The sequence below is a fragment of the Cygnus atratus genome, chromosome 5, assembly GCF_013377495.2.
Source record: "Cygnus atratus isolate AKBS03 ecotype Queensland, Australia chromosome 5, CAtr_DNAZoo_HiC_assembly, whole genome shotgun sequence".
NCBI classification, from domain to species: Eukaryota; Metazoa; Chordata; class Aves; order Anseriformes; family Anatidae; genus Cygnus; species Cygnus atratus.
In genome coordinates, this window is record NC_066366.1 from 40,462,999 (window position 1) to 40,487,018 (window position 24,020).

At 37.7% G+C, this 24,020-nt stretch overlaps 1 protein-coding gene across 9 annotated transcripts in view; it reads left to right on the forward strand.

Annotated features, from left to right (window-relative positions):
- MIPOL1 (mirror-image polydactyly 1) overlaps positions 1–24,020 on the forward strand; it is a 195,814-nt gene that overhangs the window by 155,837 nt on the left and 15,957 nt on the right. For 8 of the 9 annotated variants that reach the window (XM_035539326.2, XM_035539331.2, XM_035539327.2 and 5 more), the window contains one exon: positions 15,086–15,316. In XM_035539326.2, coding sequence (XP_035395219.1) covers positions 15,086–15,316 — 231 coding nt within the window. Of the gene's footprint in view, positions 1–15,085; positions 15,321–24,020 lie in introns of those variants that run through there. The other variant, XM_035539334.2, reaches the window with a different exon arrangement.

Genomic DNA, 24,020 nt, shown 5'->3' on the forward strand with positions numbered 1-24,020 from the left:
TTGTGGATTGGACTTGGGCCAGTATCTGTCCAATAATATAAGGCTTTAAAAAAAATCTGGTTACAAGAGACCTCCCAGCAGATCTGCCTGTTAAACAGTGTGGCCGAAATTTTCAGTCTTGAATATGTAAGTTCAGGCACCTGAGTTTGCATTTAGGGGGCTGGGAAGGGACCTGCAAGTGCCTCCTCAGGTCACCAGTCACTCAGTGGAGGATTAAACGATAGGCACCAGCACTTGACTGTTTCAACCTGTTCTATTTTATTCTTAAAACCTTGTGAGTTGGCCTAGCATCATTTCCAGAACACTTTCAGCATACCCTAAACAAGATACTGACTCATTAAGCAAGTTTCTCTGAGCTTTTAGAAATCAATAATATTGTTTATAGCATTCCCAAGTCCTGTCAGTACTTGTGAATTATGAATGTGCCATAGTGTGGTTCGGTGCTACAGCGCAGTAGGGTTTATTCTGTTGTCTGCAGCAGGGTTACAAGAGAGAGCAACTGGGGGCTTGTGCAAATGCAAAGTGTCTGTAACCTCCGTGTGTCTATGTGAGGGCAGTAGCAATAAATGTCTGTTCAATAAGGTATTAACAAGTCCAAGCTTTCTGTGTTTTTTTTTTTCTCTGACAGAGAAAAGACCCCTCTCACAATTTGTAAACTTCTGAACTTAGTGTTCTTGCCCCATAGACTCTACACAAGTCATAAAATCTGGAGGTATGCTTGTTCTCCCAGTCTCTCAAAAGTCCTTCAAAATTTAGCCCACTGCTACCTTAAAAAGAGTGTATAAAATATAAAATAAAAAAATAAAATCGGTTTTGACATACACCAACAGAAGCAAAGCAAGTCACAGTGATCCCATTAGCTTAGTGTGATCTCATTAGCTGGATTGTTCACCCTGTCTTCTTTCACCTTGGGAACAGTTCTCGCATTCCTTTTGTCAGTACTTGATGGGGCCAGCAACTGAAGATCTTCCCCCAGACGCACCATAGTTACTCAGAGAATGTCATACTCCATTTCGCTTTCCCATGGTCTCTCCCTGAAGGTTTTTTCTGTGCTTCAGCTTTAACAGCCAGTGATTTTTACTGGCACATAAGCACAGGCAAGATGTTACTCTCTTTTGTTAAACATACATCAGATTCTGCTTGCTCATTATTTTGGTGAGCTGATTTTTTTTCCTTTTGTTATTAAATATCTGGTTTGTGTTTCCCAAAGCTTTTGTCCACCAAACAATCCCATCATATACTCTGCTCTTAGAAATGACTTCTGAAATGAATCATATTCTCACTGAAAAACATACAGCTCTACGTTTTTAACCTTCTTCTTCCTGTGAACCCTTTTTTTCCTCAGACAAAACTAACAACTCATTTTCCCGGAGTAGGTCGCACAAGACAATAGTCTACACTAAAAGCTCAGGACATAGTGGACATACCTCTTTCTCTTAATGTCTCCCTTTATGGAGGTCTTTACAAACAGATACATTTACCTTGGACCCTGTCCCATTGATTTAAGTGTGCTCTGATGTGGTCATGTTACTTTCTCTTTATTACTATTTCTTTGCGCCTCCTGAAATTTAGGCAGTTGACCTACCCACCTAAACGAGTGAGAACTTCAGGGTAAGGAGATGCACAAAGACTTCATCAAAGTGCTATGATTTTAAGGTTTGATAGTTCCTGAAGAACTAGCACTAGGAAAGGAAATTAGAAAGAAGATATTCATATTCTCTTGGGAGAAGACAGAATTAATTTCTCTCATTAAAAATTATGTCTACCCTTTATATCTCCTAAGGTACTAGACATCATATTAGTCACTTTTCCTTCTACTCCAGGGAATCATATAAATCCTTTTATTAAGAAAACCAGCATCCTACATAGCCTGTGTCACTTCTTTTTTGGATCATTTTCCTGAACTCTGTTTCCAGATGCCATGTAGTGAGAAAATGCCACAGAGTGCTCCATGCGTACACTCAGGTCTGAGGATTTCCTGCTTTGGCAGGGGGGTTGGACCCGAAGATCTCTCGAGGTCCCTTTAAACCCCTACAATTCTGTGATTCTGTGATTCTAGGAACCAAGCAGGACTTCTAGAGCAGCATGAATCTGCAGTGGCGGATGATTTTTACATGCTGCCAAAGTGCTTTTGGGGGCTTCTGCTTTGAGTATTCTCATTTACCGTTGTTTTCATCCGGAGTTGCAAGTTGGAAACTTGTAAATATGAAGTCCTAAAGGTCTCCGTTTGGGGAATGAAAATGAAGGGCCTCTTTTGGAATGTTTTTTCTTTGCCTCTTGATTCCCCTAGCTGTAAGATGTGAATAGTGCTACTCATACGTTTTTGGAAAATACATTGATTTAGGTTTTCTTTATTAGATTCTGCTACAAGTTAAGTGAGGGAAACCTAAATTTATCACAGTAGCTATTGTATTGCAGCAGTTCTTCTAAAATGCAAGTACAGAACTGCCTTTTCCAGACAAACGATATACTGTGAGTGCCTCATTAATACATTTAATGTTTAATGACCAACTGTTTCTCCTGTTTCCTCTAAATTACTGTAAAGTTACTATTCCACGGAGAGAAAGTAGCTTTTTATTCTGGAGAAGACTGTGGCATTCATTGCTTTGAGTGAGAATGTAATCTCAAATAGTTCATAATATTTCCTCTGCTAAAAAGCAGCAAGTATTTGAAATGCTTTGAAATGATGATGCTGCAAGACAGAAAATCTTTCTAAATAAGTGAGTCCAGTTCAGATTTAGGGAAATTTTTGGTCAAATCAGTGAATATATGTATGTAATTTTGTTGTAGAAATGTTGCAGAGTTCCTTCTTTCTGTTTGTAATACTGCAGCTCTTTATGATTAGGGGGAAAACTGGTTTAGCGAAGGAGGTGTTGAGCCTGCCAAAGTTGATGGAGAAGAATTTGGATAGCCATTTGGTGTGGGACAGCTAGACAGGAACAGAGAAGCATGTAAAATGAGTAGATTGCTACAGATTTATGCTTGCCAGAACAAAACAGGTAAACTGTTTGTGAGTTTTAAAGATCCTGATTAAGATTTGCAAACTTAAATAAAAACATGCCTTTAAGAACTGGGAAGATCTTGGTATAATGATAATTATTTTGAAGATTATTCTGGAGGAAGGTTACAATAACGTAAAACACTTCAAAATGATTTTTACTCAACTAATGCTTCAATAATGGACGTTAATACTGTTGACTTTATTCATGGATTGAATGCAAGCAATTTAGACAATAGATAGTATCAGGTGCTAATAGATCAAACATAATTACTCTTGATGAAATAATTTTACACAGTTTAACAAAATTGTTTCAATTATTTATACACTGTAAACGAAAACCCTGAGTAAAAGTGAAAATACTAAGCTTTCTCCTCTAGGGGCATTGTATGCATTTCTGAGTCATACTTTTTCTTCATAGCAACCTTTCCTCTATAACAGCTTCCAGTGCAAGTTATTACAATTCTTTTTGCATAACATAGGTCATATGAAGTTCAGCCGTAGGTGGGGCCACTGTAGTAGATTGGGGGACAGTCTTAATAGATCCGTTTCATTAATTAAGTCATGCATTTTTTTATTAACAAAACCTGTATGTCAGGTTTAGCCAGCTGGGAACCATTCTTATGGTTGTTATCTTTGTCAGAAGGAATATTGAGAAAATAAGGAATTACTGTACACGCTTTAACTCCTGATTAAACAGAGGAATGACATCCTTTCACCCGCTGTCCATGAAAAAATAACTTAAGGGCATATCGTAGGCTTGATTTGGAGGATGTGATCTTACAGATCTCATTAAGGCAAAAATTGTGTACATTGCATTCAAAATTTAACCTGAAGGATTTGTTTCATACCTAACCCATGGCCACTGAGATAAGCAAGGTAAAAGTCAAAATTTCAAATATCTAGATTATATATGGTTGCTTATTTTATTTTATTTTATTTCATTTCATTTCATTTCATTTTAACTCTTGAAGGAACTTCTTCTTGTCCTTCTATTTGAATGTATAAAGTAAGATTTTATTGTGCTTTTTCTCTTCTGGTGTTCCATTCCCAGAGATCAGAAGGAAGGAGTAAGATTTTCAGGAAGTGTTTTGTTATTAGACACAGAGAATGGTGTAGGCATCTACTGATGGCCTCAGTCTTTAGCTTCTTGATACAAAAATTCAAGTCATTTTTTACTAGGCTTTCTCCTGGTCCTCAACAAGAAATGCACTAATGACTTCAGCTGTCATTAAGGAGGATTGAACAGGGGGCATCTCTTGCCAGGGAGGAAGGAGAAGTGCTGTGAATTTGTCCCTCACTTGTCCTTCAGACAAAGGAGTGGGAAGATGGATGGGTAACACAGTTCATAACATCTGATTTTTTCTTTCTTTTACTGCTGAGATAGGCTCATTTAGCATCACAATCTGTTTGTTTCAATCATATTCTGTAAAAGGGAATAATACAGAGGCTAGATTTTGATCCTAAGGTCTTTAGTCAAGTTACAGAAATACCTATTCTTCCTTTTAGCTCTTCTTCCCTGCTGTCTTTAACCGAAGAGTGATATATTACTATACTTCTACAGCTGTCACAGTAGAACAAGGATTATCGTGACATAGGATTTTAGTTCTCCTTCCTGAGCAAATGTTTCCACTTCTATCATAGGAGAACAGAGGATTGGTTGAACATGTAGAAGTATAGCACATTACCTTTTCCTGTCTAAAAAATGAATAAATTTGAATTGAACAGTGTCAGTTCAGTGCTAGCTATATTTCACAAAAGCTTTCATGATCATTCAGGTTCCTTGTCAGGTCCTGAGAAAATAATTAATTCTTTGGTTCAGTGCAACCAATACATTTCCTGCTACGATTCACTTTTACCTGCTGGTTATGGAGAAATGATATGCTGGCCAAAAGAGGAAGCTGGAGTTTTTCTCATGAACTCCTGCCTCATGAAGTTAACACTGCTGTTTTCTTCTTCACTCAGACTAAATTAAGTGCACAACAATGTTATTCTTTTACAGATTTGATTTCAATAGCCCGGTGGTCAAAACTCATGGGGATGAAAGAAGAGAGAGGTGAGGGAGCCAATTTAAAAGTTTTAGGATACAAAAATCAATTCAGCATCTGTTTTCAGCACCTTCCCAACCCTTATACTTTGAAGCTCTGTCTTCACTGATTTTTCTTCAGCAACAGCCAGTCTAATCACTCACATTCCAAGAGGCTTGTGAATCACACAATTTGGCTTTCAGTCGGTGGGCTATACCCAGCTGATGGCCCTTTTCATCTGGAAGGATGCAAGGAACACCTTCTTGGGTAACAAAGCTCTTGGGCTCACAGCAGGTGGGAGGCTGCTGTCACTGCTTGCACCTTACACATTGGTTGCAATGGTGGCTGAACCTGCAATGGGGAGGCAGAAACTGCCTCGTGAGAAGCTGTAGTGTTTTTTCCATAAGAGTCCTAAACCTGGATCTGTCTCCTAAAGTTAAGCAAACTGACATACATCACCAAGACATGCATACTGTTAATTAGCTGTTTTGTATCTTCCTGTGAATAATGATTTGTGCTGAGACCTGAACCAAGACTGGAGCCTCAGGTTTCCAGATGTGGCACACATAGATAACAAGAAATAATCCCAGCCCCGCAAAGCTTAGAATTCAACAAGGGCAAAAAGCAAAGGAAGGGCACTTTTCTCCCGGTTTCATCATGGCAGGCTGTGGTGTGCGTGTTGTGACTTGTTCAGTACCACACAGAAGATGTGAAACAGAAGAGGGAATTCAAGACAGAGCTCTGATCTCCAGTCCACTAAATCATTCCCCAGCATATGTCCTTGTTTCATGTTAGGGAGAATGGCCCAGACAAGTCTGCCCCATCACTTCAGTAAGCATTGGTACAATAGAGAAGCAGACTTCCCCTATATTAAGTTTCCCAGGCATTCCCTTTATCATTTAAGCCATCAGTTTTAACTGCCTTGTTTCATAGTGCTCAACTATCCAAGGAGCTGTGTGATTTATATATGAATAAGGGTTTGGCAGCAGCAGCTAGGTAAGACATGGCTTACTGAGTAGCAATACATTGCCATTGTGTCATTCGCATGGCTTTCAGGAGGCAACTTGCTAGGTTATTTCTGCATAGCAGTCCCAAAACCATCTCCATTTTTGCATAGGAGAAGCCGTGATAGTTTTAAGGAAGACACTACAGGCATCTGTAGTAGCCTGGTTGAGGGCTTTCAGACTGCAGCACTTGCAGTCCTCCTGGTGACTGCAGCCATCTCAGAGGGGCACATATTGCTGTGCACAGTACTGACAGCAGAGGAAACCATGTGCTGGGCACACTCACATAGAGTGCATCAGTGTACCTCACTTCCTGGCACATTGGTGACCACAGCCAGGCATGTGTTGTAGCACAGGACACCTTGTTCCACCGTGGTCAGAGTTGCTTAATATTTTTCAGTAACACTTGTGAGAAAAATCAGACAAAATTTTTCAAGTACAGTCTATTTTTCTGGGTATGGGGAGAAGTATACTCAAGAAAAAAAAAAAAGTTAATTTTTTTTTAAAAAGATATTCAGAGAGTTTAACCCAGCTGATTCATTCACTAACTAAGGAATGATAAGAGAGCACAGCCCCATGTGAATCCCTTCCCAGGTCAGTTACACAGGGTTTCTAGCTTTAGGGCAACTCATCTCATCCATTAAATCATCTCTCTCTCAAATTCCATATGTGTTTGGTTATTCCATCTTTGAAACACGTTTCCATTCTTCATGTTTCTTTTAATTGCATTCTCTTGGAGAGACACTTCTCTTCCATCTACTCAGATGGATGTTCCTGGCTATGCTGGAAAGCAGGGCTGGCTTCTAGCCCTGTGTCCGAGACAGATTTGCCTCTTGCTTTTCTGGTTCAGTGGGGGAGTTAAGCCATGCGATCACAATAGCAAATCAGAACAGCCATAAAATTCACAATCGCGTCTGATTTATAAAGATAACATTGTACTAAATACAGGATATTTTCTAAGGTTATTAGTAACAGGCTTTCTTCAGCTGGTCGTTTCTGAATGGTGCCATGCGCTTTACTGCCTGATTGATTTACAGGCCTTTATGATTTTAATTAATGCTGTTTTCATCAGAGACAATTACTATTGATTTGAAAACTCCTGGCTGTCCAGTTTATCTACACCAGTGTTTGGGAATTATTCCTGTGATCTTTATTTTGGAAATCTATTGAATAGCATCAAGAGCACTAAAGAGGCCATTTAAACACTGGGGAAAAAAATAGTACTTATACTTCTGGGAAAACATTTATGGTGATTCACATTTTGGAAGCTGAAACACTATCAATGTTTTATTCCCGGATTATTTTCCAAGAAAAAGCTTGGATCCACTGCTGAATCAGTTTCTTTAATATGCTTAGTCTCATAGTGAAGTTGAATCATGCAGAGAAGGCTGGAAGTCTGTGCTGGTGGAAGGGGTCAGGAGACTCCTCTGTCCTCTGTCCTGTGACATTAGCACAGAGGTATGGAATAATCCTATGTAAGTCTCTTGGGAGACATTCAGATCCTACCTGGCTGGAGCAGAGGCTTACATGCACTAGGTGTTAAAGAATCAGGATAAAAGTGTTTATCTGTTAAGTGAACTGCCTTGCACAGAAAAATACAAAACAGAAGAACACTTAATAAAACTCATTAGCTGAGAATATACCCATCTGAAAATGGGAATATTCACTCTATGGGAAAATAAAGTCACTGGATATTAATATATAAAGGGTTGAGTTTTTCCCTGGTGAAAAGAAGCTAAAAATCCTAGGCCATCTTGATGTGAGCAAGAGCTAGGAATTTTACAGAAACTAAAGCCTTGAAAGAAAATCTCAAATGTGCACTTGTATAACAGGTTTTGAGCAAGTCTGGCACAGTATCTGCTACTACAGTATAAAGGGCTGGGTTCCTTGATGTATATTTCTAGTTGGCATTTTATCAAGGAAATAAACTTTGATTTTTCTTTTTTTTTCTTTTTTTGTGTGTGTGTGTGTGTGTTATGGGCATTGAAACTTTATTTTCTCTGTCCAAAGCTTTGATTTAAAAGCATTAGATCATTAATTTGAGTGCTTTTGCATAAGACTAAAATTGTAACTGAACAAATTATTTATGCAGAAAGAAGCAAGATAAAGTTTCTTTCAAGAGTTCTTTAACATATCAGATTGATAACAGTCAAAACACCTTTACTGCCATTAAATATTTACCAAGACTTGGCTTTTGGAAGAGGGGCAGTTCAGTGCAGTGTGTTTGGCTCCATGCAATGCTATTGATTAGCTATCAGAAGGACATAGTTAATGGGTAACTTGAGGTATTACAGAGTGCTCCACATTCTTGTCAAGTCTTTTCTCTGAAGATGACCTAAAATAAAGTCAGTTACAACTGGCGATCACCCTACGACAGATTGCACAAGCTCACCTACGGTATGAACAAAAGGTTCACAAGAATCAGTTGACCAGGGCTTAAGCAATCCTTTCTAGTAGTTGTTGTCATCACTGCTGGACTTTAGAACTGAACATGTTTACATTTAATTAGAAAGAACACACAGTTTACATCGCACAGTAGCTATCAGTATCGAATCAGAATTGATTTCCGCTCTCTTTCTCAAATGACTGTTTCCTTCAAACTAATTAAAAAAAGGCACATGTAACAAAATGACTCATATAAATTTTAAAGCAAAGTAAACAGTATTCCCTGGAGACAAAAATAAAAGTCAACAGCACATAGTCATTACACTGAACTTGTTTTCAGGTGATTCTGATGCCCGTGTTGTGATCTATACCTGTGCTATCAGATTTATTTTATGTACATGTATATAGATATATGGGTGGATGTATATATGAAGTATCACTTTCTACTGAGTGGATACTCCACTGATTACATCAGTTTTCAGGGTCAGGATTCTTATTTGTTCTGTCTGAATTACTTCAGTTTATCTGATACAAGAGGTGATACACTAGTATTAATGCTTTTTGTAGAAGGATTTTGTCCATTCCAAACAGAATTGTTTGTGTGTAGGTCACACATAAAATGGAAATCAGAAGCCATTATCCTTACCAGTGAGAAGCTGTAAAAGAAACTAAAGACACAAACCAAATTAGCCCTAACTTCATGCATAATTTCTAACAAAGATATCTCTGCTAGATTTTCTTAGCTCTGCAGGCAAGTCTAAATTCAAACTACGGTGACAGGAGATGTTATTTAAGTCTCAGAGCAGAAATGCCTGACTCTTGAATGTGCACATTTCCTGTGTCAACAGGAAAGATTTCTGTGGCTGGCATTTTGGAGACTAGATCTTCAAGCCAGCCATGTACTGTGTACTGCCAAGTGCAGTGAAGTCAGCAGGAGCCAAGGGGGCTGCTGTCCAGACCTGGTTGGTGGTAGATGTGTGGATCTGTAGGAGCTGATCCTGACATGCCTGCTCTGAAGGCCTAATGTCCATCTATCCCACAATACCTGGTTTCCATGTAAGAGGCAGTGTTCAGAATGAAACTCTTGGCAAGGATCACCAAAAAAGGCACAAGCAATACATACTGTGTCCATTTTCTACCTGTTTTAGTTGGTGTACCAAAAGCTCTATTAATTCAGCACACAACCAGAGTTACTGCTTTCTTAATTATGTTTAGTTTTGAAGACAAAAGTGCACTGTTCTTAAAACTGATGTTGTCAAAAGCATACTGAAGCTATGAAAAATAAGCCACTATGACATTTGGGACAGGATCCTCCATCTTGATTCCACCTGGTTTGTGTTTCTGCAAATCCCTGACATAGGCAATTTCCCAGCTGGCTGACAGCCAGCATCACTGGCTTTACACCACCCACTCTCACACCCCTGCACTCATCCATGTCCATGGAGAGGCCTCCGGCAGCCATCAGAGAGCCCAGGATCTGGGAAGGTGGAAAAACCTCTTGTCCCCGGGCTGCCTGTGCCCCTCCCGCCTGCCTGCCACGTTCAGCTGAAACAGGATCTATTCAGTTGTAGCTACGATGTTAGTGCTGCCCAGGAAAGGCAGTTGGGATTCTGTGATATGCTGTACAATGTGGAGGTGTTGGCACCATCTTAAACATCCTTTATATTCAAATACTGAGGTCACTCTTGATGACTTGATGCCAGTTCTGTCTTCGATTAATAGATAAGGTTCCCTCTGTATTTGCAGTGTTACCTAAACAATCTATTACTGTAGGGAATAACTACAGTATTACAAATACTACCTTAAAGTTATTTTGTTAACTAAAGCCATTGGCAAATATTTAAGAATGGACAAAGGATATGAATTGGCAATAAAGAGCAGATAAAAGATAGCAAAATCCTTTCTTGCAACTTCTAGTATGGTAAAGTAAGCATTGTACAAAATACAATTATTTTTAAAATATCAGATTAATTTTACACAGTTAGAAGCTAGGCTTCAGGGCTGGATAGTCTCACTCTGTGAATGCTAGACAAAAATACTCTACTACAGCCAATTCCATGTCAAAACATGAGAGGAACATTTTAAAGCAAGCTTGGTTGTAGGAATAGCGTGTAGTCAGATAAACTCTGAAGAGCATCCACAAAAGATGCTGTTGTGTTGAAAACACAGTGCCCTAATTCTTGGAAGAAATCTGATAGCCTGTGGATGTGTATATTGCAATTAACACAGGTACATCATGGAATCTTGGTGTTGTATGAGTCATGTTAATCTGTATCAAGTATTATATTTGGGATTAAAGCATAAAACATGCAGTATTCTCTTCTGTAAACTCTGATGCACTGTATCTGAGAACTGATATATGTCTGAAAAAAGCTAATGCTTAAGTTATCATCTGCCAGACTCTAATTAATCAATTAGAGATCATAGAGGGCCCAGCTCCAGGTGCTGCCGGGGAGAGCATCTTGTGCTCAGGAAATTCAGAAGCATTTCTTGATCACAAGCTATTAACCATGGGTCTGCACTTACCTGAAGAGGATAGTACCACAGCTGCAAAAATCTCCAGAATGCTTCCTTCTACTTATTGGTATCATATCATGTATGTTTTGCTTGGATTCTGTTTCAACCAAATATTAGTCATCCATAAGCTATTTCTGTGGGAATCCTGGACCATTTGATGCCGTGGTGAGCGTGAGGAATGATAGGTGGTGCTGGATGTCGTGTGCGTATCACTGACATGAATCTGTGCTGTCTGAGCGATTTACCTACTGTCTGCATGAGGTGACTTTTGATTACTGTGCATCTCTGTAAGTGAAGGGTTTGTAAAGGAGGTTTGGCTTCTAATTATTTCTTGTTGAAAGCATGTCTCAGCAGTCCCTCAACCTCGAGAAAGGCTCAAATGATTAAATCAGGTGCCCTAGGTCCTTGCTACCTCTCCCAGGCTGGTCCCTTGGGAATGGTGTGAGTACTGCAGGGCGCTTGGCACTTGGAGAATGAAGTGAGATCCAAAAGAGAATGTTTGATGCTTGATGTCACCAGAAGACCATCTGGGTTTCATTTTTCCTAAATTCAAACTATGCTGGATCTAACATGCTTCAACAGTGACAAGTCCCTTTTCAGTAGTGAAGCTCAGAGCACCTTGCAAAGGTAGTTAGTCATTGCTCTTATTAAAGGTGAAAAGATTGAGGCCCGAGGAGGCACAATGTAGTGGCCTTTAATTTGTATATGTTGAAAAATGAAAGTTCTAAGATGGATGATCATCAGTTCAAGCTTGCACTATAAATAATGAACGTGTGCTTCAATCATACAGCATGCAGACAATGCAGGTCACAGGTTTCTCCAGATCATTTCAGGAGAGAATGTTGAGATTCAACCTACAGTTCACCATGGATCCAAATTCAAAAGTGATTGAGTTTGGTGCTAGGGACATGCATGATCAGTGCTTATCAGTCAACATGTTATTCTGTAAAATCCTAAGGTTTTATCACCAGCTGACACAGAGAAGAAAATCATTAGTGGGCTCTGCCCAGCAAGTGCTTATCCTTGGGTTTGGTGAGAGAATATAAAATACAGAGGATGCCTGAGCTCATCCTACAGATGAGGTAGTGACACTCTGTGATGGACTGTAAGAATGCACAGAACATAGCCTGTGTTATGCATAACATGCACTAATGTTGTAACATGGTCTGTGGCCTGAGCTAACACAGATGGTGCCGTCAGTTAAATTAGTGAAAGATGTTTAGGAGGTTGTACTGAAGAGGAAACAGTTCTCTTAACATCTGTAATTGCAGAGGAAGGAAGGCTAATAAAATATTTGTCTATGGTAGGGCAATGTCATCTAGTTACCTGTCTACCAGCTGTCAGGCTCCTGACTCACTTGTAATGCAAACTTGACCATTTTATTTCCTCTGCTTTGCAGGAAAATGTCAAAGTCCTTCTAGGTGTTATGAACTTTTTTTTTTTTTTTTAATATTGTCTTATTGGATTGGTACCCAAGAGCACCTCTGAGGTAGTATTTTCAAGGTATCAATGCTGCCTAGCCTTTGAGTGGTCTCAGCACTATGAAGGGACCCTCTTCAAAGCCATCCCAAGTGCAGGCTGAGGTTTGAGCAGTCTCCAGAACTTGAGTGTCAGAGACCTTTGTGGTGAAAACCAAGGTCAGACCTGCATGCATTTGGGAACACTGGATATGTTTATCACTAGAGATGGGGAGGAAAGAGGGAACAAATAGGGAATGTTTGTTTTTTTTATTTCCCCCCACCCCCCACCCCTTTAGGTGGAAGGTTGTTCAGTAATTGCTTCAGGTGGAAAATCATTTCTCACCTTGCAGCAAAAGTATGCCTGGTAAAGAGAGAAGTGTTATAAGAGCAGTACTTCATGCAGTTGATTTTCAGCCAGTGACAAGTCTCTCTGGGAACAGTTATAACTAGCGAAATTTATGGCAAGTTTGAAGGTGCTCTGACTTTGGGGGACCTCTTGCTATCTGCCAGAGCTGCATAAGTGACTTCATCACATTTGACTTTTTCTTCTTCCTGGATATGGTTAAGGAGGCCCATTAACTGGAGCTCTCAGACCCAGGCTTAAGCAAAAATTGTTAGACTCATATTGCCATAGTAAGCAAAAGTTGGTGTTTTTTTTTTTATAATGAAAGTGTGAATTACTTAAATCAAGGAACAGTTTGAATGCTTCTGTGAACCATTTTTCAGGCCTAGAACTCTCATTTATTTTTGATTTATAGCATCAATATTATTTGAAGAAATAATATTCTGGAACTTTGGAAATTGTATGGTCTTAAAAAAATGTTTGAAAGATTTATCAACTGCAGTGCCTTTATCTATATGAATTGCACTGGCTTACAAAATATATACGTCAGAATCTCAGATGCAATCATTATGAGTTAAAACACGTAACTGTGTATTGCATACTGTATTATTCAGGGCCAGTCTTTCAGAAGGAGCCCAGCTGTAGCCAGACAGGGACACTATTTTAGAATCTAAATAAAAGGCCATGTTTTTCATATGTTCTAGAAAGGAAAATATTTTTTTAAAAAAAGCTCTCAGCTGGTATAAACAAGTTAGTTTTTTTCTTTGCTTGTTTGTTTTTTTGAAAACCAACGACCCATATATTCACTGAACAGTTTAGCTTCTCAGCATTTTTTTTTTCATTTTATTCTTGTGCCAGGTGTTTAAGAAGTAGACATTAGTGGTATTTCAGTACCCATCTTTCAGCATTATTTGCATATCTTTGTATTTTTCTGTGGTGATCAATGCTTGACCATAGTGGAATTTCAATCAGTAAATTTTATGTGCAACCTTTAATGAGTATGTTCTAGAGATTTTCTAGAGATTTTAATGTCCCTTTACAAATATTCATATTTTCAATATCTTAATTTAATTGAAAATATTCTTCACTTTATTTTCAGACAACCTCAGGTAGTAGGCATAATGACATACCAACACTGACCTTTTAGCTTTTAGATTTCCATTAGTTCATGAACAGTTTTTTATCTATGTGTATTATATTTTATTTTGTATATGATTTTCCTCTATGGACTGACAGAATGAAGGATGTTTTCTGTACAAACATCTTAATAAACTGGAAAGGAAGAAAGTATGCTATTGCATACCACCTGCTGTCATGCAGAATATCTTGAGTATTACAATCAGTCTCCACTGCTACTAGAAATTTATGCTGAAATAATGTTTGATATTTACATGGTCATCAGTGAAACAAGATGTTACTATTTTGTGCTGTATGATTTGGTATCTCTGTGAATATAACTCAAAATTGTGTATAAAACTGAATGAGTTGAGTATACACCTGTGGCACTTCAGTGTGCAATAGTTGGTAAACATGTCTACTTTCTCCCTAAGTCAAACCAAAACAGTGACTCAGGAAGGTCTTTCCAAGAAGTTATGGTGGAGTATGTTGAAGTGTCCAGTAATAAAACGGTGAAGGACGCTATACATGTTGAAGTATCCAGCGATAAAACTCTGATGCTGGCAAGTAACCTGTCTCTATCACAAAGAAGCTATTTAAGACATAGTGTATCACAGTATATGTGTTACTAGCTTATTTAAACCAGCATCAAGAAACATTTAAGTTCCATCTCACAAAAATATCGACTGAGGGGCTTTAGAATTGATTAGCATGCACAAATCATTCATATTTCTAAGAAATCCTGATATCTTAATTATGTTTGTACATTGTAACACTTTTATTCCTTTCATTGTATTGAAAAATCTTCAATTTTGCAAATAAACTCCCTTCAGTTGATGAATCTGCTTGCTAAAAGAGAGGCCTCTGTATCATGACATAATAACACATCAGTAACTTACACTGATTAATTCAGCTTCATGTAAATCACAATAACAGCTTTTTCCTGCAGGTCATAAAGTGATTGGGAGAATAATGCAGTTGAAAAATACTACTACTTTATAAGTTTGTTTAACAGGTTTTTGACTTTTTAAAATTCTGCTAGTTTTTACATACTTGTAGAAGACCCATGTGGAAATACGGTATTCCCTTGTTTCACATCACCTTTAAAATAATATTGGTATTAATGCATATAGATCCGTATATGATAATATTAAAAAAATTAAACTGAGTGTCGTATTCTTGCAGTTCAGCCTTAGGCTGAACCTTAATGAACTGTATGGTTTTTTTTCCCCCAGTTCACACAAACCTTTGTCTCAAGGGATGAGCCCGAAGGACTGGCTTAACCATGCTTTCAGTACTTCTGAAGGTAGACTGAAAGACAGGGAAGATGTTGTGACCCTTACCTATGGCCAGATTGAAGAACTGGCAGCTCAGCTGCAGCAAGCTCAGTCAGAGCAGAAGAACACTGAGATGAAGCTCCAAAAGGCCTTGGAGGTTTCAAAGGAGGCCAACGAAAAAGTTCAGAAGTAAGTCATCTGCTTTCTTTCAGGAAAACTTGTAGTAGAAAAACAAATGAAACATTGTTCTTTTGCCTGTGACTGAAAATGCTCTTGTACTCAGAACTAAGTTCCTTTAAAATGATTCCTTTTTTGTTGACTGTTCAGCTCATTACTTACTCAGTTATGAAGCCAATTATTTTAACAGTTATATATTGCTATGGAAGAGAGTGTGCCTGTCAGTACTGTTATGGAAACTGCATGTGCAAGGCACAAGGAAAGTGTTTCCATTTCTGATGAATCATTTACACCCATGGCAATTCTATAGCAACAGAGTATTTGCCTTTATAATTGCATGGTAGAACCTTCAGGTTCTCATGATTTCCTGTCTGGCATGATTCATACAGGAAATGCAGATGGGGTTGTTTAGGGAATGGCTTCAAAATCTCACTGAAATCGGCAGGAAGTCTCTGAATGGATGCGCAGGGATTGCATTCTTCTTCCCACCATACAATTCTCTGTTGAAAGGTTACTGAACTTCAAAACCTGAAGTTCGTCTCTGTTGAAGTCCTTATTGTCACAAGTTATTACTAGCACAGAAGCTTCTGAAGGTCTGATTGCTGGGATATAGGCAAATGTATAGGCTTTGCCTCTTCATAGTCTGGCGTTTCTCATTGCTGCATTGCATTTATCAGCTGCAAAATGCCCTTCTCACACCCTTCCAAGGCTGTCGAGGCTGAATTGCATATTTTCCCATCAGTCCGTATTTTTCTTCAACTTTAATGTCTGTAACATATTTCGAGAGTAGCTAGGAGTTGGCTTATAAAATATTTCAAGGACCTAATAAGAGTTCTTCCTGTTTAAAAAGGAAATCATGGTGATGTTTCCTATTACAAAATATGCAAATTACATTTTTATATTGTTAAGAATTATTTTTAACTACCTAAAATATAATTAATATATGTATATGAAAATACATCCTTTCAGTCATCTCTTTAAAACCTCCAGTGGCTGAGAATCATTCAGATCTTTATTCTGAACATTTAGATATTTTTGAAACTTCAGCAGGTGCATTAAACATGCTTGATAAAAATAAAACTATGAAAAATAATTGCAGCACCTAAAAGTGAATGTTGGCTAAACCTTCCTGTACGCTGCTTGATTTTAAAGTTGTTGTGTTTTGTTTTATTTATAAATGCTTACTGGCAACCTATAGTTAAGTGAAGAATGTTTTTGTTTTGTTCTTGTTTTAGAGAATTCTTGTTTAATCCCGTGTAACCACAGTGCCTAGAGTAGAAGTGCAAGCACAACCCGAATTAAAGTAGTGGTGATGCACTGCTATAGTAAAAAGTATTTATGCAATTTAACATGCTCAACTACTTGGGAAAATTTTGGTAAGGTTAGTTTTCATTATTGCTAAGATCACACCACTGAGCCTATAGCAAAATTAAACAATTGATTGAAGCCTTTTGATGACAATAGCATGCCTTTTTTACCAAGAAACTGTGGAAATGCTCTGTGCGTCTTCCCAGCACCCAGAGTCATCCACCCCCATCTTATAATTCAACCTGCAAACAGATTAAGCAGCTGAGTTTGTGGAAAGTGTGTTTACTTTGAGCTAAGAACCCTTGTGTGACACTATAGAGATTCCTCTGACACCTCTGGGAGAACTACACAGACAGTTCTTACTCATCAGCAGGGAAACCAGGCTGAGAATTCCCAATTCCTTTGTAGATTCAACTGCTTCATACAAATCAGTGTTTGGCAATTAGGCAGGAACTCATTTGTTAGCTTTGCTTTTTATTTCCAAGATGTAGGATGCTCTACATTTCAGAAAGGAACTGGCAATTTATAAACCTGTCAACTGAAAGACTTCTTGGTATTAATTACAGTAGTATTAATTATTAGTACTGTCTTAAGAGCAAGCTGCTTGTAATTTGAAATGCGATGCTACATTTCATAGCCCAAATAGGTTTTTTTAATGTCTGTTTACTTGATTTGCCATTCTTCTAAATGCCCAAGTAACATTTAATTCTGTTGAGAGTCATATTTAGCAGCCATATGAAGTAGTTTCCCAATATTAATCAGTAAAATATCTGAATAACATAAGCAACAGTTAAAACTCTGAAGAGGAAAATAATTATTAGATTCACTAAGAAAGAATATAATTAGAATAATTAAAATAAAGTTGAAAAAGATGTACTTTGTATCTTCCTATCATGTAATTTCCTAGTGTTCACTGTGCCTTTGCTAATCTGTTCTCTGGCAGCATTAAAGAATTTTTTAATATTCCTAAAAACTTGAGTGTTTGCAGACAGCATCACATGCAGAGCTTGCAATGGAGATGGAATTTCTGCATGGTGTTGCCATAATTTCTTTAATTTGTGTACCTACCTGCAATTGTTGCTTTCTAAGTGCAAGACTGAAGTCAGAACAGTCGTCCTGGGCTTTCAGTCATCAGGACACAAAGCATCTAAAAAATTTCTGGATCCTATCCCATATGAAACAGCACCTGGGAACCAGAAGGGGGATATATTGGAATCTCTTAGTAGTGAACTTAGGTATAGTCAAATTCTGTTGATACTGAAGTAGTGTGAACACCTCGCATCAGCTCACTGCAGTGTGATATATGAATTGCAACTGTGTACTCTTGCTTGTAAAGACGATTTGCAGTCCTAGCAGGGGTGGTGGTACGAAACAGAAAATAGTGATGGTTGGAGAGTAGCCCTGCAGATCTAGCAGCATTTGTTTGAATCTATTTTGATTTTGAAATACTAACAAGGTATATATTAGACTTTGAATAGAGCACTATTCTAGTTTATAAAACAAATACACATTTTAACTGTGTGAAGTGTGTAAATAAATATGTGTATATGTACACATAACACAGTGCATATTTATTCATATATTTATTCAGTAGGAAATTATGACAATTTGTGGGGTACTTAAGATTTTTAACTTATGCTCTGTAGAGCATATAATTTTTGATATGTCATTGACATTAACAAAGAACAAGGACAGTGGCACAGACTCCCCAGGAGCTCTGGCGCGGTGCCACAGGCCCCCCGCAAGTTTGTCCTGCTAGAGAAGCCGGGAGCCAGCTGGTGCAGCCCCAGAAGGGAAATGGGGCTGACCTGGAGAAGGTGGCTGGGAAAGCCTGTGAATTAATTAAGGCCTCTGCCAGCAAAGGAAGCAAGATATTTTAAAACTGTCCTTCCTGCTGGAGCCTCTGGGATCGAGGAGTGGCTACTGGTGACAGTGAGATCAGAGGAGGTTATAATGTAATACCAAATCAATATTAGCCAATTATCAGTAAAGGTTGAGGCCACTTTTGATGTATTTTTTTTCCAGGAAATGTTCTATTTTTCTGCAACAGCTTTGCAGCTGGGGGGAATTTTAATACAATTTGTCTTTGAGGGCTTTTATTTTTTTTTCTCACAATTTAATGATTCCATCTCAGTAAAGTGTAGCTCTGCGTATGTGAGCAGTCATACTCGCATACTCACAGAGCTGCATGTCTAAGTTTGTAGCGGAAGGTATGCATGTAGAATTGCTATGTAGCCTTTCTGCTTCTAAAAGCAAACTCAAATCCATGAAGTGATGGTGCAATGCTAAAATGTAGAGGTATGAAAATCAGCATAAATCGTGATACATATACTCAGCACACTTTGTCAAAGTAGTTCTTACTATGAACAAAACAATTATAAAAGTGGTGTGAGCCAGAAATTCTTACTTGTTTTGTTCTTAACTATTAAAGAAACCTTTTCCTTTTTTTTGGTTTTGTTTTGTTTTGTTTTGTTTTTTCCTTTTCTTTTTTGCTTTTAAGGTGGAAGGCAGGAGAGTTACAAATTTGGATAAAATATTTCAGTTTATTGAGTACAAGAAAAAAATAAGCTATCTTCTGAATAAGCAGGTAGTTTTATCAAATTAAATTACTGTCTCTCATAAAAGAAATACTATCTTTGCTTTACTTCCTAAGGTGTGGGTTTTCTGGCCACGTAATTTTCACTGTTATTGGAATGCACCCATTTTGAGTGCTCCTGGATTTCCCTCCAGCGTTTCTGAACATCATTTCTGTTTTCAGAGTTGTTCACTTAGTTTTGTTTCTTAGCTTATGCTGATAAATAAGTCCATCAATGAGACAACAAAAACAAACATTTCTTACCAGCATCTGACACATTAAAAAGAATAAAAAAATTAAAAGAAATAAGGGCTGCATATTAACTAAGTGGTTAGAGTCCCCTTCCTCTGCAAGTAAAACTAATCTGCCTTGCTAGTACAGGAGTTGTGTGCATTTCACATTGATGTCCAAGACGTTCTCCGGTGCTTGCTGGAGGGTCTAATCTTTCCCAGAGTGGTTGGAGCAGTGCAGTTCAAGAACAAGAATGAATATTTGAATAATCACACCACAATGTGAGGTGACCCTCCGAGAGGGGACTGACCAGATACACATATGGATTTTGGGAAGACGCTCTGATGCTCTTTTTTAACACAGCTGTGAGAAGAATGTGGCTAAGACCCGGTAGTCTTTCTGGAGTATAGCTGGCAAAGGAAACCATGAGGAGAAGAGAATTTAACACATGGGTGTAAGAGAGTCCGCTTCATTGATGCGATCTGAGGGGAATGTCTAATGACTGGAAGAATCAAACTTGGCAATGAACACACAAAGCTCTTTTCATCAATTCAAACGCAGACTCTAAAGCTGCAGATGGTTACCTCCAGCCTTGCCTATTCAGTGCAGGGTTGTATAAAATGGCACGTTGGTGAATACTAATAGATCAAAACAAAGATTTAATAACATAAAGATGTGGTGTTCATTTTTAAATGAGGATACAGGTCAGTGTCTCAGAAAAGAGTAAAATAAGTATCTTTATGTATAGGTCTAAAGTCTCTGGAGATTTTTAACTGCAAACATGGTATCTTTAATGTACAGATTGTATTCAGTACAGCACAGCTATGCAGGGAACAAGCTAAAAGCAAGCATTTCTGATTTATTATACCGATTGAGCCTCTTTGCCTCATGCAAATGTTGTTAACTAGTTATCTCCCTTTTAAAATCATACCTACGTATATTTAGTTGAAGTATATATTGTAGCTTGTATGCTTTCAGTCACTTGTTGTAGATAAGAATGGAGCTAGTTAATTAGAAATTGCAGGCAGAAGCACAACACAAAAGAAACAAGTTGTACATTCACTGGGACTTAGAGCTATTTGTTTTGGAGGAACCACCAAATGTTAGAGAACTCGGTTTTATTTTAAATTTTGAAAATGCATGTCTTTTATTTTCACCTTTCAAAACAATTAAAATAATTTGATTTCTTATTTTATTAGGATGACACATTTAGATGTTCAGACTCCCCTATTAAAACTAGGCTGCTTTTTTTTTCTTTTTTTTTTCCTTTTTTTTTTTTTTTAACAAAACTGTATCCTGAATGTGAGATCATGTTAGCTACTGGAGATGAGTAGTACGGTTTCATAGATATTAATAGTTTCACTGATTTGTGTCAGTAAATAATTTAGCAGATGTCAAAAGTGATTTTGCTTTTAATGAAAACCACCATGTTGTCTGCTGCTGTGAATTTCTGCTGGGATTGAATAGTTGGTAATCTTTTAATATCATATAGGGAATAATGTAATTGGTGCTTGCATTTTGAGATGTAAAGTAAGTTCTGATGACTTGTCAAAGACAAGACACTCTACATTTCTATTAAATGTAGAGCTAGTTTCTTAGTTACAGTAAATTGGCTTAGCTCTGTTGCACTGAGTTGCATTAATTTGTCCCAGCTAAGGATCTGACCTGTACTTTACTGTGAAACAGATGCTGGTGGCTACATTCAAAAGACAAGCAAGTGAGGGCAAAGTGCTAAGAATTTTTTACTTACTGTAATAGATGATTGAAGTCAATGGCTATGAGAGTTCGAAAGGAAGGAGCTGAGGGAGGAGAAACTCTTGTAGCAGTGTAAGATAGCAATGAAAATCAGCAATAACTTTGAACTTTCAGAACTGGATCAAAAGTTATTAAAGGATATTCAACGTGGAAAAAGCTGCTTGATGAGGACTGATGTGTTGGCTGCCTCGTGCGATGATTAAAAGCAGATTATAAACTCCATGGGGCCCATAAGAGATATACAGTCTCCACAGGCGGGGTTTTATAGTGTTTAGGAAACCCACACTAGCCAGATGGAAGACTCCCAGACACGCAAAACTACCACATACCCCAAAGAATTCTGCTGTGCAGCAGAGCTGATGTAAAGTTTCTTTGGCATGCAAGGCATGAAGAAGAACATTAGAGAATCTGAAACACAAAATCTAGTACCAAGTATATCATATCTTACATAAAATATTACCATTAACTAGAGTAGCAAAAACAGGCAATGTGAAATTATTAGGTTTAGGGGCAATGGGCTTGCAAGTAGTCTGCTTTAGGAATTAGGTTTAGTAAGGAATTAAGACTAATTGAAATGTGTGAAGAAAGTCATGTCTGATCTAACAGAAAGCAGTACATAGTAGGGACAGAATTTATTTAAATACTTGGAATTCTGCGCTAACACCATTGACTTCTCTCAGAATAATTCCCCTCAGACTGCACTAATATGCCTGGTGAAATGATGAATTTAAAAGTCTTATAAAGATACATATTTGTTGTAATAAAAGAATTTAGTAAGCCAATAAGGTTGTGTTCAACTTCAGATAAATTTAACATACAGGGTGAAATCAGTTTCCTGGGTTGTGAGTAAATAAAATATTGAACTAACATTCAAATCTAAGGTGAGCTGAACAAATTCAGCCACTCAGGGCATATTCTCTGGACCTTTCTAGATATGCTGTGTTTTGGTATCACTAAACAGATCTTGTTTCTCTTGGTATGTCTAAAGTACCATTCATTCTGCACAAAAGGAAATATATTACTTTTGCAAATCTGTAATGAAATGTGTTTTCCACACTGAATCATATCACTTCACTGGATGACGCGTTGCTTGCCAGTTTTTGAATTGCATGCTCCATGTTACAGTCCAGTTAGGATTTGCAAGCTGTGGAGGGAGTGGCTGGTGCAACCTACCACTTGCAGTAATAACTTCCTGACCCAGAGAAGAGAGGACTTGCGTTAGCATAAATAGAAACTTCTGACTGAATAACACAAAAACTGTCTGGCTAGTTTAGGAGCACTCTTCTCTTATAGCCATTGTTACAAATCCCATCCCAAGGTGCTGTCTTGCTCTCTGTGCAGTCTGGAGGAGGAATGTGCCTGTGCAGGTCCTGTTCTGAATACTGGAGTCCTGAAAGACAGATCTGGTGATCTGAGCCACAGCTAAGACACTTGCTAGTACTAATGATTCATAATTTCTTTTGGTATTTCCTTGTCTTTTGAGGATGGCCCTTAGTAGATCATTTTGTTGTATCAGTACCAAAAGTCTCATACAGTTATAATCTGTGATAGTGCCAGAGCAGATTGTGGAATACCAATTTCATGGATATTTTGGGTGTCATAAATTATAGTGAGGCCTTTATCATTTGATTGTTTATGGTCAATGCCAGAATTATGTTCAGTGTTGTACTTAACAGAATGAAGACAAAATAATAATAATAATAATAATAATCCCAAACAAAAGGGAATTACAGATAAAACTTTAATGCAGCCCTTGCACACCCAAGCCATCCATTGACTACAGGAAGTTTCACATGGATGAAGAACACAAAACTGAGTATACAATCTAAATCAAGTGTTTATTTTCTTTGTGTAGCTATGATTTACATTTATTTAACCTCTGTAAATCATGGATTGCAGTGCAGATATTGTTTTCTTAAAGTATGTGTAGTTACAATATAAACACAAATATTTATCATCATTTGAATATTTATCATCTCAGTCTTTCAGGAAAATATAAGCAGTGCTGAAACTTCATTCTCTCAAACACTAAAATGTATTCTATGAAAGTCAAATGTTTTCACAGTCAACATAATCACGGCATCCCAGTTTTTGACCTGTGTGTTCATTTACAGTTTGCTTATAGCTGCTTCACAGAGATGGAAGTTTGTAGATTACAACATGGTTTTATTGATTTATCAGTAGCAAAATACACTAAGTATACTCAGTAAACTGGATCGGCTAGCTCTTGGGCTTGTATTGTATAATATCAGCTTGTTGTGGAATACTTCAGAACAAAATCAGAATGTTGGCATAGTTAATATAAATGGTGTAAACCAGACTTGCAAAGACCAATATTTAGTAAGGCCAATAACACAAACAAATTAGATTTTGAAGTTGTTTGCCCAATAGGAGGAAGCATGCTGACACAGTATTTGTAAGCTTAGAGTTAACTATTCTCTGGAAAAATATTAAATAACTTTGAAAAGCAGATTGAGTGCTTCCTGAAGAAAGGCAAGAAAACTTTTTCTAAGACTTGCTTTTTTTCCAAGATGATAAAATGAGTGTCACAGCAAATAATCATTTACTTTAATATTTTATATCCAAATAAAATAAATCCATGGCATTTACATTGCCGTTACTAAATAGTATTTGGTTTGTTTGCAAGAGTCATTTATTTGTGGCTTGGCTGAAGGAATAAAAATAAATTTGCGGTTCTTTCTGTTAATACTCATACTGTTTCTTAACATATGCAAAAGATTGAATACTGTAAATGTATGTGCAGAAGCTTAACAAGAAATCCCAGACTTACTGAAGCTTCTGAATTAGATATAAACTTTTGGAGAATTGCTGGAATGGTTCTTTACA